The sequence below is a fragment of the Rhopalosiphum maidis genome, chromosome 4, assembly GCF_003676215.2.
Source record: "Rhopalosiphum maidis isolate BTI-1 chromosome 4, ASM367621v3, whole genome shotgun sequence".
NCBI classification, from domain to species: domain Eukaryota; kingdom Metazoa; phylum Arthropoda; class Insecta; order Hemiptera; family Aphididae; genus Rhopalosiphum; species Rhopalosiphum maidis.
Genome location: NC_040880.1, coordinates 25,813,595 through 25,832,528, shown reverse-complemented (window position 1 = coordinate 25,832,528; position 18,934 = coordinate 25,813,595). Strand labels below are relative to the sequence as shown.

Sequence of the window (18,934 nt, the reverse complement as noted above, 5' to 3'; positions counted from 1 at the left end):
GAGCAATGTTATCATTGCTTTTCCAAAATAAACTTTTTCAATAATATCTATAGGTATTAATCATTACTAAAAATAACTAATTACCAACATTGATTATAACACACGTATCCATAGGTACATATTAATTCCCTTTAAAACAGATTAACTTGAAAGTAGATGGTCTCCTTGTCGTTGCATGTTAACAAATATTTACGTAATACAATTATGCAAAATATTATATTTACCTAGTTTTAACTGCTTGTACAAATATTGATCAGATGACTTGTCCTATACCCATTTATCGACCATATACTCGTATGTATAATAGCCAATAGGTATATGCACTATCTATAAAAATAGCGTGTATTTATTTATATGTCTATATTATGTCTTAGAGAGAGTATCTATGGCAGAGGTATACATTTTAATATTGATTTAATGTAGTAAATCAGTTAATAAAAAATATACTTTAATGCAATATCATTTTATAACCATTGAACTATCATAGTTTAATACCGATAGCTATAAAAAAAAAAAAATGCATTATTATGTTTATGTAAAATATGTAAAGACTATAACTCACATTATACAACTTTAAAATTTAATCAGTTATATGTGAATTATTTTAAACAACAATAAGTAATTCAAAAAGTGATAACAGTATTATTTTTTATAAAATTACCATTGATGTGTTCGAAAAAAAGGTTAAAATATTTTTTTGAATATCTACCTATGTAGGTATAATCAACGGGACAAATTCATAGATAGTTTTAGTTGTATATAATGGTCATACACTAATACGTTAAAGCGAATATTGGTTTGAGGGAGTTTAACATTGTGAAGTCTTTTGTGCGCATAATAACAGAATATATACGTAAGTATAATATATGTGTACTTAGGGGTAGGTAATTTTCGTAATAATTCGTCAGAGAAGATCATAAATAATTAACAATGTATTAACATTAATTCCTTTTCATTTAAATAATGTTCATGTATATAATAATAAACGCTTGCATCACGTTCATATTATATAATATTATTAGGTTGCTATATATTTATTTTGTATATACGACATAATATAATTTAAGTTAAAACTATGTTTATATAAATTATAAATGTATAAGCCTGTATAAATAATTGTATACATAAATATATTTACATAGTAGGTACCTACTATATATAAAAGCATTGTGCTTTGTTATTATTATTGTTTCTATGAAAAAAAACTAGGGAAAAAACGATGTTGAAAATAATCAAAGCGAACGCAATATTAACAGAACCCGCTGTGCGAACGGTATATACCTATTATACCTATATAATAATAATAATAATAAAAGTAATATGTATTATGTGTGCGTGCGAGTTAGGGCTACAATATATACCTACCTAATATATATATATATATATATATATATATAGTTGATGGGAAATTGCGAAAAAAAAATTGAAAAAAAACGCTCGTCCTGCCACGTCCCATGAAAACTATCACACAAAATCTATTATCGTTTAGGGGATCCACAAAAACAAAGGCGGTCTCCACGAGAACAACCATGGCAGCCGGGTCTCGGGCGGCGAAGGGCCGAGCCAATGCCGTCGCAGCGCTGTGCACCCTGCCCCCTTCTCATTGGTCCCCCCGCCGGCCGGCCCGCTTACAGTCATCCCGGCCTCGGGTCCCTGTTTTCCAGTCAGCCGATCACTACTACTCCGTAATTTCGTTAGTCACTTCTAGTTTGGCATCGGATGACGCGCTCTTTCGTTAATCGGACACTCCGGTCATCCCAAACCAATTCAATTTAAATCATAATCACCGTCCAACCAACGATTTAGAGTTATTCATTTTTATTTTTTTATTTCGTTGAGATACTGGAATTTTTTTCTTCCTGAAACGTCACCGCGTACGTAAAAAAATTATTTTTATAAACCAATTATAATCGCCCGCTATCATAATCACGCGTTGTTTATGTTCATAGTTTTTGTATTTCGATTCGTCTGTTCACGAAGCCGCCGTCGCCGTCATTGTATTCACCGTCGAGTATAATATACCTAAATAAATTTCAATAAAAGTCACGATCATTTGGCCAAGTCGTACACTGCATTCACACCAGTACCGCCGTAGCCATCACTGTTGCAGACCCATCGTCACTACCGCGTGCCTGCACCCTTGCGGAGCAGCGTCGACGTTTTGCGACCCGGCGTTCAGTAACGGGCACCGCGATTGATCTGAAAGGTGTGGCGGGTGGTGATCCGCACCACCCGCACAATATTTTCCCCGCTCTGTTCTCGAGACAGTTGAACTTCAACAACGGGTCACACCATCACGGTGGTACGGCACACTCGTCTTCGGGTAAGTTTGATATTCACGTGCAATAATATAAATAATATATAATATATGGGCATAATTTGCGCGTCGGTCTATGCGCTTGCAACTAGAGCTGCAGTCTCTCGCGCTTAATGATAAAATTAAAATATCTATACATTGAAAGTTTACATTGATCATATACGCGGTGTATAATTACGCGTATCATGCCAGAACAACCCCTATTTTTTAAATAAAATTTTCATTAAAAATTTTTGTTGTGCGTTAGTTTGATATACTCTGGATGGGGTGGGGGTAGGAAAACCAAACGCTCTTTTGAAAGTTATAATACATTTATATAGTTACACAGTTGTTTTGAATAATGTTTATAGGTATACTCATTTACGTACGTAGACATCTCTGTGTCTCTCCATTATCGTTTGTAGTTTTTTTTTGTTGTCTCATAAATATACTAATAAATTCATGATAAAATTTTTAGGATAATATAATAGTTTGAGATTATATATATTAATATGTATATATACCTAGATTAGAATTTATTATATTAGATTGTTAGATATATTTTGAGCTGCCATCGTCAAAAGTGCTTACAAATTAGTAAAATTAAATTGGGATTTGCATTCTTCCAGTTTTACATATGACACTATGACTTATAGGTAATAGATAATTAGTTATATCTATGTTGATATTGTTATATGATTTGAAAGTATTACCTACGACCTACCCAATAAATACTTATAAGATATATATATATATATATTTTATCAGAAGTTACCTATGATAATTGTAAGGCCTTTGGCCTTGCAAACGTAACATTTGTTTTTGATAAGACTATAGAAACATTATATAATGATAGTATTTACAAAGAAAAAAAAAATATACCAATAGGTTGTAGTACCTACAACCTATATACATTTTATTATTATATTTTACTTATACGATTTATAGATATTACTGATATGAATTCAAGTAGTTTGAGAATGTTGTTTGATTAGTTCCAGATTAAGGTTCTGAAAGATCGTATCGGAAACTCCCGATGTACTTCTTTCCTTTTCGTAAGCCTTGCAGTCGGAATAGTATGTCTCATTGTGAGGAGGAGATATTAGTACATTTAGTACCTAAGTTTGGCCTTATAGACAATATAATATATATGTAGGGAAGTTTTAATTTTTTCAAAGTGTTTATAAGAGGCGTGTATAAATGTAATGTCATATATAATGGAGGTTCATGTTTTCTTCTTTTGTTGTCTGCAGGGAAAAATTAAAAGTATAGGTGGCTTTTTTCACTTCACTAAGTTTGATTGAGAATTTTAATCATTGGTAAGAAAAAAAATAAATTATAGATTATAGATGTATGAATGAGCTAGTTTGGAGAGCTGTCAACTTATTGTTTGCCATTTATGTTACTTATATATCAATCTTTATTATATATAAATATATAATAGTTAATTAATACTAGTATTGATTTGATACTAAAATTCAGTTTGATAATACATAAATGGTTTTTTAAAAATAAATTGTGTGATTTTTGGTTTTTCTAATACGAAATTGAAACAAATATGCGTTATGTATTTTATTACTAAATACAAATTATATTTTGCTTATTATACTTTATAGTTCATAACATCCAATTACTTGGATCTAGATTTAAAATACGTACATATTAGATGTAGTTAATGTAATTTTTTTATCAAATATACAATTCAATTATATTAAATATTTGGGAACTCACCTTAAACATGGAAACGTAAATAATTATTAAAGTAATTTTCACTTATGTACCTATACAACATGAATAGATATAATATAAATATATACCTATAGTATACATTGATTCAATAATCGATTTATTTGAAAATAGAATAATTAATATTTTATTATAAACTATGCATAAGTAATTCAAGTAATTGCATATTGTCTCGACTATGAAGTTAATTATTAATGTTAATAGTTTATTAAGTTTATCTTGTTAATTTCTAAGATTCAGATTTATGTCTAGTTTCAATTGGTAGGTATAATGCATACCAATATATTTTATTTATAGACGCATGCATATATAAAATGTGTATACGAGTATAATACAATATGCTTAAATTTGTTCTTAACGTATTATGCTTAATAAAAACTGAACAATTTATACAATTTCATTGTCTTGTAGAACGGAAAATGGCTGATTTATAAATCTATTATGATTCACGAGTTATGGGGACATCAGGTATGATAAATCATTGTACTTGATAATATAATAATAAGACAAATATCAATTATTCTTCTATAATAGATATATATATATATGGCACATATATAATTGATAACAATATATAATAAAAGTACGTGCAGTGTGGGTACGCACGCGTCAATATATTATACTAGACTTAAAGTCTACGATCCACCCATAACCAAATCGGTACGATTAAATATATTGTGGGAGGATAAAGCTTCACTATACATTTCGTAAGGGCTTTACACCCTTCTCACACACTCACCTTTAATTAATATATATATTAATAATATTCATTACTAAGGTTACTTCTAAAAGTGCAGTAAACACTAAATATGCATGAATATTTACTCTTAAAAATACACACATATGGTTTAAAACAAAAAAAAATATTGAAAATATTTACACTAAAAATAATAAAATAACTTATTTGAATTGATAAATCAAAAAATAAGTAAAAAAAACTATTGTTAATTTACTAGTAGTTTAATGAAATAGATTTTTAACTTAATTATTATTAATATATTTAATTCTAAAAAAAAAAATATGCAATTGCAACAACAATTAATAAAATACACAATCACATAATCTAAATGTAAAATAAAAACATTTATTTTTTCAGAACTATAATAGCAAACGTAAAAGTATTTTACGAGTATACATTTGGTAAATCGTTCGGATCAATTTAGTTTGAAATATTTCTTATAATAATGATTAAAAACAGTCTTGTGTCATAATTGACCATTTTTTTTATGTGTATTGACACTACATCTCATTGTTGAAAATACTTTATCAATTGATGTCGAAGAGGTTAATAAGGTCAGAATTAACAGTTTAGAAGCTTATAAAAATTTGGAAAATTTAAAATGTTGATATTTTTCTAGTAAAATTGATGATGTTTGTGTTCTGATTTATTACTATAATTTTTAAAATTGCAGATTTTGACACAATCGCCTCTTGGTGATAAAATAATGTGACAAAAAAAAAAATTATATTATTATTTATTATGTTCCGACGTGGTGATATTATGAAACGTGATTTAAAATGAGATATTATAAGAATTACTTCACGAGTACATGTATTATTGCTCTATTATCGCTTTTATACTAAAAGTTCAATGTAATAAACATAATTATTTATCTTAATATCAAATATAACAATTATTATTATTATTTTTTAAATCACGTAAAGATTAATCAATAATATTTTTTAAATTAAGATGGCCTAAAATTCTGGAAGCTAATATTTGCTAATATTATGCTATTCGCATAGAGGGGATATATCTATAAGCATCAATCGTACAATCGAACTTAAACTTATTACCATTTTTTTTATATAAGTGGATGATTAATTTTACTATTGAATAACGTCAATATAATATCGAGTTATTAGATGTGCAGCATGTATTTAACGACAGCGCCTGTCGATGTTTTTTGCTTTAGGCAAACTCATGATGGACGATTTGCGACCAGGTCTTGGAGGCATATTGGGCTTGATGGACCACGATCACCATCATCATCACCTTCACCATCACCACCCGACTGCGGTGCATGCGGACAAACAACGGGCCTCAAAGGGGGCCAGCGACTCGTCCAATGAACTCGGCTCGTTGTACGGACTGCCAGTGAACGCGGCCGGCGACTCGTCTCATCACAATACACCGTCCCCTGGACGAGGATCGTTAGCTGAACAGACTAGTACGTATAATATGCAAATTACAAACCCTTTACTATATTATAATGGCATAAATTATATTTTAATATGGTAATATATATATAATTATAAGGGCCGTTGATGGTAGCAAATCTATTGATAATAGATGCTATTTGTTGCTATAAATAGTTCTTAATTCTTAAGATTTAACGATTTTATAAAATTAACTTTCTACTTTTTATGTAAATTATAACGATATTTCTAAAATAATTTATCTAATAATAGCTAACCTAATTTCTTAAATTAAAGTATATTTTACTGTTTTGAAATAATAGTATATATAATGATTAATTTTATACAAATTAAGTTTACATAGAGATTAGTAGGTACATACTATATTCAAAATATCTTGATTTTTTTTTTTTTACAAAATAATTGGCATGTCTCATATAATTATTTTTAGATGAATTTATAATTTTTAAGTTATAAATTCTCATTATCTGCATACTATCATTTCATTAGTCACCTTTTCAATAAATTGAAAAATCACTCATAATGATAAAACTGTACAATTTTACTTAAATTATATATTTTTTTAAATATTGAAATAAAAATATAACAGGGCAAATAATAATGATTTGCCAAACCTGATGCTAACTTCATTTTTCCTTTAACAATATATTTATTGAAACTATTTGATTTGTAGTAGTTTTAAATGTGCTTAAAACTCATAGTAACTATTAAAAAAATAGGCAGTTTATTATAGCCTTACAGATTTATTTACTTTTTTTTAAATGGAACCATCATTTTTCTACTGTGAATTATTGAGCTTATAATTTTTACTACTGTATTCATCTAAATCTAAATTCAAATAAGTAATTTCTGAGTTATTAATCTTAATGTATACATTATAATAGTACCTAGTCTTTAATAATGACCTTATACCAATCTTATATTTTTTTAGTATAATATAAAATAGATTTAATATTTAGTCTAGTATAATTAGATATAATTACCTATTAATGTCATTGACAATTTTTATAAATTGTACAATTTTAATACATTAAATTTATAGTTATTAGTATTTAATATAATTTAGAGATCATATAATTAACTATAATCATTGATCTATTATTAGGAACTACTTTCCTTGGAACTTAAAGTGTAATAACTTAAAAACTATACATTCAAATTTCGATTCATTTATTAAACAATATTTTCAAAAAAATTATCTCCGTCGATAATAAAAAGAGTTTGCATCATCAAAAATAAATTTTTAAATGGTAGAAAAATCTTAGAACTCAAATATGATATGATCATTAATACGTAGATATATTTAAAATTTCAGCTGTCCTGTATAACTTATACTATATACAAACTTTAAACATGTATGTACTTTGTGTATATTATACACTTAATATTATTATGTCTCATTAAATAAATATTTGTACTTTTAATAATTATAAAACAAATAATACTTGCTTCTAGATTTGTAATTAAATATTAGTATGTCCTTTTTTTTAAAAAATGTGTAATAAATAGTTGACATTTTACTATATTTTTAGGAATTATTTTTCATAGATACAATTTATACACACTTAAAAATGTTTAATTGAAGTATATACTAATTTAATTAAATAATGTAGCTTTTTTTAAATGTACATAAATATGTATGATGTTTTAGTTTTAAATTTTAAAACAAAATTTTATAGCTATATATATTAAATTTATAATTATAAACTTAATATATTTGTGTTCTTTGTAACTATATTTATAAAGTTTTCTATATTCATTTAAGTATAGGTGTATCTATATTACTTTTATTATTTTCTTGAATAAATTACAAGCATTCAAGAGGTTTTTCATATTCTGAACTTTAAAGTGTTTGATGTTAGTGCTTCGTAAACATACAAACCGAGAATTTTTAATTAAAAGCAAATTTTCTAAAACGCGGAAATACCTACAGTCAAAGGATAAATGTAATTTACTAACAAACCATAACAATTTGAATAATAAGAATAATTTAATTAGGTATTTTACAAAAGCAAAATTTAAACTGTGATTTCCAGTAATAATAAAATAATAATAAAATCAATACTATTTATGATAGGTATAGACAGTTTATAACCAGAAGGTTTCAAATCAAAATAAACACCTATATTTGTCACTGGTAGATTAAGTGGAAATGGAATGTGATTAATAGTCTTAAATTAATAATATTATAATCACATAATTTCATAAACAGACCAATTTCAAAAATAATTTTGTTATAATTTTAGCATCCGAAGGAGCGTTTAAAAAATTGAAAACGGAACCTTTAACATCTGTAGGTAGCATAAGTGCAAGTCATTCTGGTCACACGCCTACTACAGCTACGTGCCCGACTCCAGCGAGACGAAGACACCGTACGACTTTTACCCAGGTCAGTGGGTATCGATAACGATACATGTGTAATACACTTGTTGTAATCCATGTAAAGTGTTTAAAAATTGTTCATATCTTTTTTTTTAGGAACAACTGGCAGAGCTAGAAGCTGCTTTTGCAAAGTCTCATTACCCCGATATCTATTGTAGGGAGGAATTAGCAAGAAGTACAAAACTCAATGAAGCTAGAATACAGGTTAGTTTATGTTAAGAACTGTGATAATAACGGGTATACCTATATTTTAAACTTCGATACGGTATGACTTTTAAAATTATTAAACTTATAAACTAAACGAAATTACTAAAAAATTAGACGTCGGTTGAACCGAAAAGTGTATAGAATTTTCGTTGCATGCCGTGGTCACTTGTAATGGTGCAATGTTGTTTTCATAAAATTGGATACATTTATATATTATACTGTGTATACCGTGTGATGTGATGAATTTATAAATAGTTTAACTAAAATCATTAGTTGTATAAATGTATAAATATAGTATACTCTCGTTGTCACCTGCAGCATGCTCATTTTATTGATATAAATTTCGCAAGATTGCTTTCGAATTATTACGATATTATACGGCCGATATATTTATTGACTTTTTTATTAAAATTTATCTATTTAATAATCAGTAATGATAGGAAGTCTGTGTATTATTCATACGGTCTATGGTTATATACGATTTATTACCGATATGGTTTGTATGAGTGTGATAATAATATAATATAGAACCAATATAGACTTAAAATAAAATATATAAAATAGTAGTAAGTAATAATATAATAATATAATAATAAAATATAATTTTCTGTAAATTTCGTAATAAGCTTCGTTTAAGATTGATAGATTATCTGGTTTGTAAAAATTAAATAAAGTTAATTTATTATAGTTTATTAGATGTTGTAATAATAAGGAAAATGTAAGGTATAAACATTAAAACATGATAAATGTTTTGGCCAAAAAATATAACCATTAAACGGTTTGTACACAAAGGATGAATCAATAAACTGACAATGTCTACCATATCATTCTAAATTAGTTCTTACTATACGGTTGTCTAGATCATAATATAGTATTTATACCAATCATATTACATTTGTATAATGCTTTACACGTTATTTGTATGCACGGTGAATCGTGATGTATTAAAAATAATATAATATATTATTTAAGAATTTAGAGATATAAATACGACACGCGTTTAATAGCAATGCAAGGATAGGGACAGGGATAGGGTGAGTCACCGACTTTCCCTCAATCATTGTCCCCAAGAACATCACACAGGGACCACTGTAATTGAATTTATCATCCAAAATGTATTTCCGGGCACATAAAGGGATACGTTTTCCCTGCAGGGTTTTAAAAGGCCATACTTTCCCGAATATTTTATACACTTGCACACTATACATAGTGATAAAACGAGTTTGTAATGACTTGAAAAGGGGAGATGATGTTTTTGCATTGGACAATGACGATGACGATGACGATGTTATAGGTATGGTTTCAAAACCGAAGGGCCAAGTACAGAAAACAGGAAAAGCAATTGCAAAAGGCTTTGGCCCCGCCCTCCATGCTTCCCGGATGTAACGGGGCCGCCATGATGAGAAACATCTACCCTTCAGCTTCCAGAACGTACCAAGCTTACCCGCACCCGAATAGCATGAACAGATACCATCCACAGGTAAAGAATATCATTACTATTATTATAATTTTAACGTAGTTAGAACTTGTTAAATATATTTCGTCTACAGCGTGTATCTATAACGGTTTGATAAACACAGTGTATAATGTATATAATATAATGTTTATCAAATATTTAAATATTTAATTTATTGATATACTTAATTATGTATTAATAATATTATTTTTATTATGATTTTATCTTTAATGCTATAATGGTATTATATGATTTATAACTTGATAAATTATACAGGTGACTACCTACGTAAATCCATTTATCAATTATTTTAGAAAGTTATTTAAATAAAACTAAACAAAAAACGGTTAAAGTTTCGTTTCTTATGAATTAAAATGAATACATTCATGAAGCTTGTAATAAAAAATTCATCTTTAATTATATTTTGATTCCAGTAAGCTAATAAAACAAACATTTTTTTTTTGTACTTAGATGTCATCCAGTTCGTACATGTCTACAGCCGTGATGAGCCAACCGTTCACAGTCACTAGCCATCATTCTAATCCAACTGCTTCTTCTAATCAGTCTTCTATTACGACACCTGCAGGTATATAGTAGTCAGCTTACATTGTTATTAATAATTTGTAGTTACCTATAATATTATTTAAGTAAGCCATTTAGGTATAAATATGACTTTATTGAGGATAAAAAGTCTTTACAAAACGTAAAATAAATTGAGTTATTCTATTGTTATAATTAGTAAAGTAAAAGTTTTATGCATAAAACCATTAATCGACAATAATTAATTATTAAGTTTGAAAATAAAATCAATTTTATTTGAATTTAATCCATTTCTGAATTATAGAAAAGTCTATCAAAAACTGTTGATGATTTTTATTAAAAACGATTAAGTAACTTATTATTATTAGCACCAACCTAGCTGGTACTTACCTAGTTCTATAATTATTTTAATGATTTTGTCAAAATTAATGGGAAACATACAATTATTTGTTTATAAAATCACGCATGCTTATAGCTTATTAATCTAAAGAGGTTTTCATCAAGCTTTTTATTCTCAAAACTATTTGTCGAAAACCAAAAACCTCATTGTTATAAAACAAAAATACTTCACTTAGAATATAAAATTCTAACATTTAAATTTAAAAAACTTATAATAATGGAGACATATTATTATGACAATCATTTAATATACGCTATAATTACGTTACGGTTAAGCTTTGTTTAGGTACCTTTTCAAATAGTTTTAATGGATTAACAATGTACTTATTCCATTACAACGTTATAGAAGATCATAAAAAGTTTTCCGACTGTTACTTTTAAGTCGTAGTCGAATTATATTCAACTATATAAATTATTTGAGAGTTATCATTTATAAATTGAAATTTATATGGCAATCGATTTATATATATATATGTATATATTTAATATTGTCACATAAAAGCTTAAAAAAAAACCCAACGTCTATATTATAAAAAATATATTGTTGTAAAAAAACTAACTACGTGTAATTTTATTATTTTAATTATTTGTATTTACCTACTTATATTATATGGCATTATAGCAATAATAGTTTTGTATATTTCAAATTATGTATGTAGTAAAACCAATTTGTATGGGAATAAGTATTGTTAAGGTGCTCATTTATGTTTAATTGCCATTTTGCCAATGATGCTTTATTGTGTACGTGATATAATATAAAATAGTCGTATAACAAGATAGACTATTGTAAACGATAGGTATACGCCCTATATTTATTTACAATTCTTAAAAGTCAAATGGTAACTAATTTTGTTATACACTTGCAATTTGTTTCTAACAAATGAAATAGTAATGTAATTATCTAATGTTCGATTTTTCAGGAATGATGCCAGAAGAAGAATGGTACAATAAAAGTTTATCGGCATTGCGGATGAACTCCGGACACCATCCAAATCTCACCACACCAATGTTACAATATCAAACATAGAGTTGCTGTGATAATACTATAGATACATAATATGATAATATTATGATTATATGCTAATTGAATTATTTTAAATAATTATTATATTACGGGCTGAATCGTTCATGTTTTAAAAACCACGCGCCACTTTTTCGTGTACTTATAACCTCAATAGAATAATATTCAAAGTCTTGAAACTCTTTTTGCTGATTTGTGTACAAAAATACCATAGAACTCACTTCAATCTATTTATAAGTTATTTATAACAACGGTTGTACCTATGTAAATATATAATATATATTTTTCGTTTGGTTTGTTTTTTATCACTTTGGAAATTCTTTAAGATTTATTACTATAGATATTTATACGTTTTTTTCGATTTTTACGATTGATTAATATTATTGAAAATAATCTACAATTATAACGTAATTTATATTATATATAGTACCTATTGTAAACGGAATTGTAAATATACACGTTTTAATTATGTAATTATATGTTGGTGTGTGTACCTACCTAATTCTCTTGGATTTGAAATATATTATTTGACTAAATCTAGTTAATTAGAATTTGAAATTATATCAGTTTTTGTAAATATAAGTTTAAAAACCTTCAAAAAATAAAATTATTTAAACGAATTTGTCGACAAGAAAAATTGGATTCAAACTATAGTTTACCATCTATTATAGCTTATCATATGTGTAATATTTTCATTATCATTGTTATAATATCCAAAGTTGCGTATAAAAGGTTATATTTATCCGAACAACATAATTTGTTTTTCTACTATGCCGTTTAACTATATATATGACTAATATTATAGTTTAAATGTTTATAGTATCAGTGTATCACCAAATACGCCTGTATAGTGTACGATGGAGTAAGTATTGTGCAAACGGTTCACCCCCATGAGGCGATAACACAAGGAAAAAAAAGAAAAAAAAAGTATACAATGTACGTACACATTGATTTACTACATTTGTATTTATAATATACGAGTAATTTTAATGCACTCATCTACTCAAACAATACTTTGTTTCAATAATTAATTTTGAACTAATATGATGTATTGGACCATCATACATCTAACACACGAAAAAAAAAAATATGAAATGAGTAACAAAATAGTCGGAAATCATATTATCATAGCATTACTTATGATATATAGTACAAGACTATCGTATTACAATGAACGAAATAAATAATTATCATATTTACTTTAATTGTTTAATTATAATTAATTGTCGATTGCCAGAATTACAGACAATAATTCTCTCCAGTAATTTATACGCTTCTATTATAACGTCAAATCAAGTATATGTATGATTCAACCACTTGTTTGTGCCTAATTTGACACCAGAAGAGCTTAATCTCATAAAATATGTTAACACAGAATTTTATAATATCTTTTTATAAATAAATATATAATGTTTATTATTTTTTATACATTCAATATAAGTTACCCCTAACCTAAAAGAATGTATGTGGACTGCAGTTTATCTAAAAACTATAGGTCCATAGATTTCTAAAATATCACTATATTTTCATATATTTTATAAAGATTTATCTAATAATGTCAAATATACTTACGAGTATATTATAACATAATTTGATAAAAGAATTTACTTAATTTTGACCATTGGTTTCATTCGGTTATACCGTGTGTCCCAGAAAACAGGGTATACTTTATCACTCATTACCTGGGACACACAGTATACTAATGTACTACACTAATATATTTGCACTGCATTTGAAATAAAAGCACCTGTCCTATTGATTTTTTAGTTAATTGCTATACGTATATTTATTTTAGGAATGCTAAGACATTTGTAAAGTTTTCTCCTTTTCTTCAAAAATTATAAAGTCTATTATTTCTTTTTTTAATAAAGAAACTTAAAGTTTTCGTTTAAGCATTGATTTTATAGTATCTATACTATGTAATGGATTGGTTATACATTGTAAAATAAAATAAAAATTTTAATAAAATTAATTTAGTAACAATATTTGGGACTTCTTTTAAATTATTCACAATCAAATGTTTATAGTTATCTTCCTAATAGTCTCGCCGCAATTTAAGTTTTAATTGATGTAATTTAGGGTAGTCACATATTCTTTAAGCCAGCACCAATATTAAAATATAAATAAATAAAAAAATTTGTATAAAATTGATTATACTTAACAAATTGTGATAAACTGAGCTTTATTATTTGAAGGAATTCAAAAATTGATGATATATTTTATATTTAGTAGTTATATATTATCTATTACCTACTGATAATTTGGAATGTCACACGGCGTCTCGTGTATGCAATATTGATACATATTATCAATATTGACAATTTATGACAAAAATGGATTATCATATTAATATAATTTTTTTTCAATATAAGCAGTCTATAAAATATAAGATGCACAATAACCTTTTATGCTAAGGGCGGATATTGACATGAAGGGGTTAAATAATCAGTCGCTCGTAAGCGACAATTATATTAATTTATTATTTTTTTTAAATTTTTATTTATTGTAAGACTATTATTAGAGATATGGGTTATATTTGTAGTAAGTCACGACACCACTTTCTTTTTTAATCTGTAATGAGGATTCTTTGGTAATTTTAGAATCGATAAATATTTTATAAGTAGTTTGGGATGATTTTGATGTCACTTGTGAAAACTTGTATGAAAATGGCGTGCTTCCTTGTCGAGTTGTCGATAGTTTTCATATTAAAATCTTTATGTAGTGTTTGGAAACAGCAGTTTCTTACTATATCAACGTCGTTATCTCAAACTACATTGAAATCCTCTTGAAACTACCATTAGGCTTAATAGTGTTTTTCTCTGGATAACTCGAAATAAAATTAACCATTTTCGTTATCTCGAATACACAAATAAATAAATAATATTTTTATTACGATAAGAACAAAAAATTAAGTAGTACCTATAGTGGTTGTAATTTCACGCTTTGGTAGTTAACAATTTTAGTCATTCGTATATTATAATATAGTGAAATGGAAAATATCCTTACAATATTAATTTTTACATTCTTACAAAAATAAATTATAATATTATTAAACAAACTGTAATGACAGAATAAAAAAAAAAATATTCATTATTGTAGTTTATTGATTGAATGTAGTATTAGTATTTTAAGTATTCAAACTATGCATTTTAAGCATTCAAATTATTTTAAAATTTTTTCAGTTTTTTTAAGAATTTTAATAAAACTCGATATTTGGAAATTGTTGATATCTTGAACTTTTTCTTGTTCCTTTGAGATTTAACATGACGAGAATTTACTGTATATGGTGGGGCATTGGACTATTGGAGAGACGTCGAAATGATAAATATATTTTGGAACGCTTGGGTTTTATTTATATTAGATTTTTTAGCTGTATCCTAAACTTGTAGTGCATAATTCTAAATAGTGTTAAGAAGATATTTGTATATTTGTACTTAAGTTTTAAAATTTTTAGATGAAAAAGGGCTGAGAATACGCAAACTAAATTAAAAATATAAAATCAGTGATTAGGTCATTTCGCCGTCCTCAGTACTCCGCTAATCGTTGTTGCCAACTGTCAATATCGTAGGAGTGGCGCGCTGTTCAACTAAATATTTATATTTTGAAAATTTTATAAATTCACGTGATAGTGAAAATATTTGGCTAAGTATTTTTAATCATTAAAAAAAATTGATAAAATCGAATTCTAAAAATAGTTTAAAATTAACATTTTTGAAATTATATCATGTCTAAAAAATGTTTATATTTAAATATATAGTGTAATACTTGATTTAATGAAAATTTCAAATATCAGAGAGTATACAGGTTTGAATCATAAAAAAACAAGAAAATCATTTGAGAAGAAAATCATTGTTATTTTACGTGTAAATATACAATGTTGTAAAAATATGAACTTAAGAAACTCATACAAAATAAATATATTTAACTCCTGTAAAAAAACTTTCAAGGAATCTTTTAAATATAAAATAATTTGTAAATTTTTATGGTTTTTAATAAATAAATACATAAATTGTTTAGTATCAGGATTTAACTGATAAACTGACTCATAATTATCTATCACGATTAATCAAAACTATGATATTATAATATGTAATACTTAATATTACTTATATTACGATATATCTACATAATTGAGTTGATATAATTTATTATTATTTACAAACTATTGAACTGACCAACCAAATTATTCGTGACGTATATTCGTCGTGAGTCAATTTATCGCAACGTTATAATTGTTCAATATGTGTAGATTCAGCGCTTAGATAATCCTTTTTCTATAAAAGAAAAAATACGATAGAAATGGCTTAAAATAAAACTTACCTATATGGAAATGTAATTTGTTATCGATACTTTAAAATCAAATGTTGGAGACAAGTTTATTTAAGTGACAAAAACATTGAACACAGCCACGTTCCGAATTCAACAGACATTGATGTTGAAAAAAAAACACTCAATAAATTTAAAGAAATAGTGAGTAGTGACTAATAAGTATAATGGCAGTATAAACAATAATATAAATGCTCATTCTATTTTAGGGAAATCATTTTACATTTTACAAATTTTTAGTTTTAGTCAGTTACTAATTATTCATTGATCAAAATAAATGTACTATATACGCGTACTTAATAAACTAGGTACAACTTAAACTATTAAAAAATCCGACTTGTTTTAATTTTACTGTATCAGATGAAATGACAAAAATCAGCGATAGAAATCACTTTTTATAATAATATACACGGTGCTCTATTTTTATTTTATCAAATTTATTTACCATTTAATGTGGTACGCTATTTAAATAATTAATAAATCGACAAATTTAAACGGTAATGCTATCGCCATCTATTAGCGTTATATTGAACTTGTTTTATACATACTCGAAAATAGCGCCCTTGATCGTCGTTAACTGTATTCACTAGATAGCGCTAACATAAACGATTTTTTTAATTAACTGTGTTTGATTTGTCGGCAACAATGTGTTTTCCTTCTTTATGGCCGCTACACTATTGTAGATGGTATAAACAAAATAGTAAAAATTAATTTATTATTTAAAAACACATTACTAGTGATTACAAAACTAAATGATTTTTATGTTTTTATAGAATATTTAATTTATACATATATATTGTTTTGAGTGTTTACCGTTTAGACTATACACCTAATCGTAGTTTAGAATTAAGTTTCGAAACGACGAAATCTAATCCTTCAATAGGTACAAACATAATAACGTAAATTGACAAAAAAAACTATCTTTGACATGCATGCAGTTATATTTCCATATAATTTGAATCGGACTCTGATAATCATTTTAAATTACTTTTGTGGTGTGCTGAAATCTTTGAAAAAAAATCTTTTTTTTATATACACACAAACACATGATACAACGGCAAAAATAATATCGGATAAACGATTATTTAAAAAACAATTCTGCCCCGTTCTATAATATAGGCGTAAGACATTGCGTCTGTATGATATTATATTATACTGTGTTGTACAGTAATAAATCTTTTAAACTGTCGTGTATCAATAAGGATTTGGTTTGGCATTGTATCTAAATATAAAAATAACTCATGTTATTTTATACAATTACGTTTTAATTTAATTATTCACAAATTATAGTTTATGAATAAATATATAAATTTAATGATTTATAATTTTCATTATTGCCAGTCAGTGTGTTTCAGTGTTTTACGGAATTAAAGTGAAAAATCTTGGGCCCCGGATATGTGTGCCATTTTCCTTTCGTATAGTGTCGTTACTGGGCGTGAGCCGTATTTATGACAAATGGTAGAGTATGATGATTTTTTAGTTTTTCAGCTTTTGTACGTTTTAAGATATCTTTGAATATTTGATATCTTCTGTAGTTACTTACATATAGTTTCGACCATAGTTTTCATATTTTACGGTTTCTTCCACGTTTCAGTATGTATTCGTCGACGAAGTGTTCGGATCTGCGTTTCACGGAACGCAGATTATTTTGACAAATATGGTCTCGTGTGTGATTCTTTAAAGATATTCCTTTTCTTTTTCTCGTGTTAAGATATTTTGTCTAATGTGTTCATTACGTATTAATCAGAAAATGTAAAATTCCCCATTTGAAAGCTACAGTGGTCGTGCTGGAGCGTTCATCGTAGCAATACATGAAGAAATGTAACATGGTATTGAAGTAGGTACTGTGATATATTCATAATATTTAATAGAGACAGGGGCATAGACTTTCTAAAATATTGTTACCATACATTATATTATCAATACTTAAATTTCTTTAATTATAAATTTTTGAATAGTATCTAACAATTTATAATATTACAACTCATCACTTCTTTGTTACATTATTTGACTTGTGCATAAAAAACAGTTAATCTAAAGATAACAATTTTCGGTTTATAGTTTATTTTGTTGTTTGTTGCATTAAAAAATTATATTATTCGTAGGTATGTTTTTAAACTTTTTAATATTACGTACATATTTATTTTTTATATACAATGTAATTTTCAACACTATTGGTATGTATCTGTACGTTAAAAGAAGAACAGTGGTGAACTGTAAACTAGAATAGTCATTATCCGAAACCTTTCTACTGGTTATTTGAGTGTTCACATAATAAATTATTTCATTAAAAATTGACCAGGAATGTTGTAACTTCAATTGCTTGTTGATTACAAATTAAAGTATTTTGTGCAAATATATTAAGGGCAATATCGACTGACGGCACACGCCGTATGGTTAC

The 18,934-nt window shown here is 26.7% G+C and overlaps 1 protein-coding gene across 2 annotated transcripts; it reads left to right on the top strand.

Moving 5' to 3' along the window:
- The first annotated feature begins 1,713 nt into the window (after nt 1–1,713).
- Nucleotides 1,714–12,537, top strand: LOC113547837 (homeobox protein prophet of Pit-1-like). Of its 2 annotated transcripts, XM_026948370.1 has the most exons (8): nt 1,714–1,874; nt 1,950–2,323; nt 5,959–6,213; nt 8,449–8,591; nt 8,681–8,788; nt 10,086–10,271; nt 10,719–10,833; nt 12,107–12,537. In XM_026948370.1, exons 3-8 carry the CDS (start codon nt 5,967–5,969, stop codon nt 12,211–12,213), a joined length of 906 nt encoding a protein of 301 aa, XP_026804171.1. In that variant the 5' UTR covers nt 1,714–1,874; nt 1,950–2,323; nt 5,959–5,966; the 3' UTR covers nt 12,214–12,537. The 2 variants fall into 2 exon arrangements, with proteins under 2 accessions (XP_026804171.1, XP_026804172.1); XM_026948371.1 differs by having other exon boundaries at nt 1,714–2,323.
- Nucleotides 12,538–18,934: the final 6,397 nt, after the last annotated feature.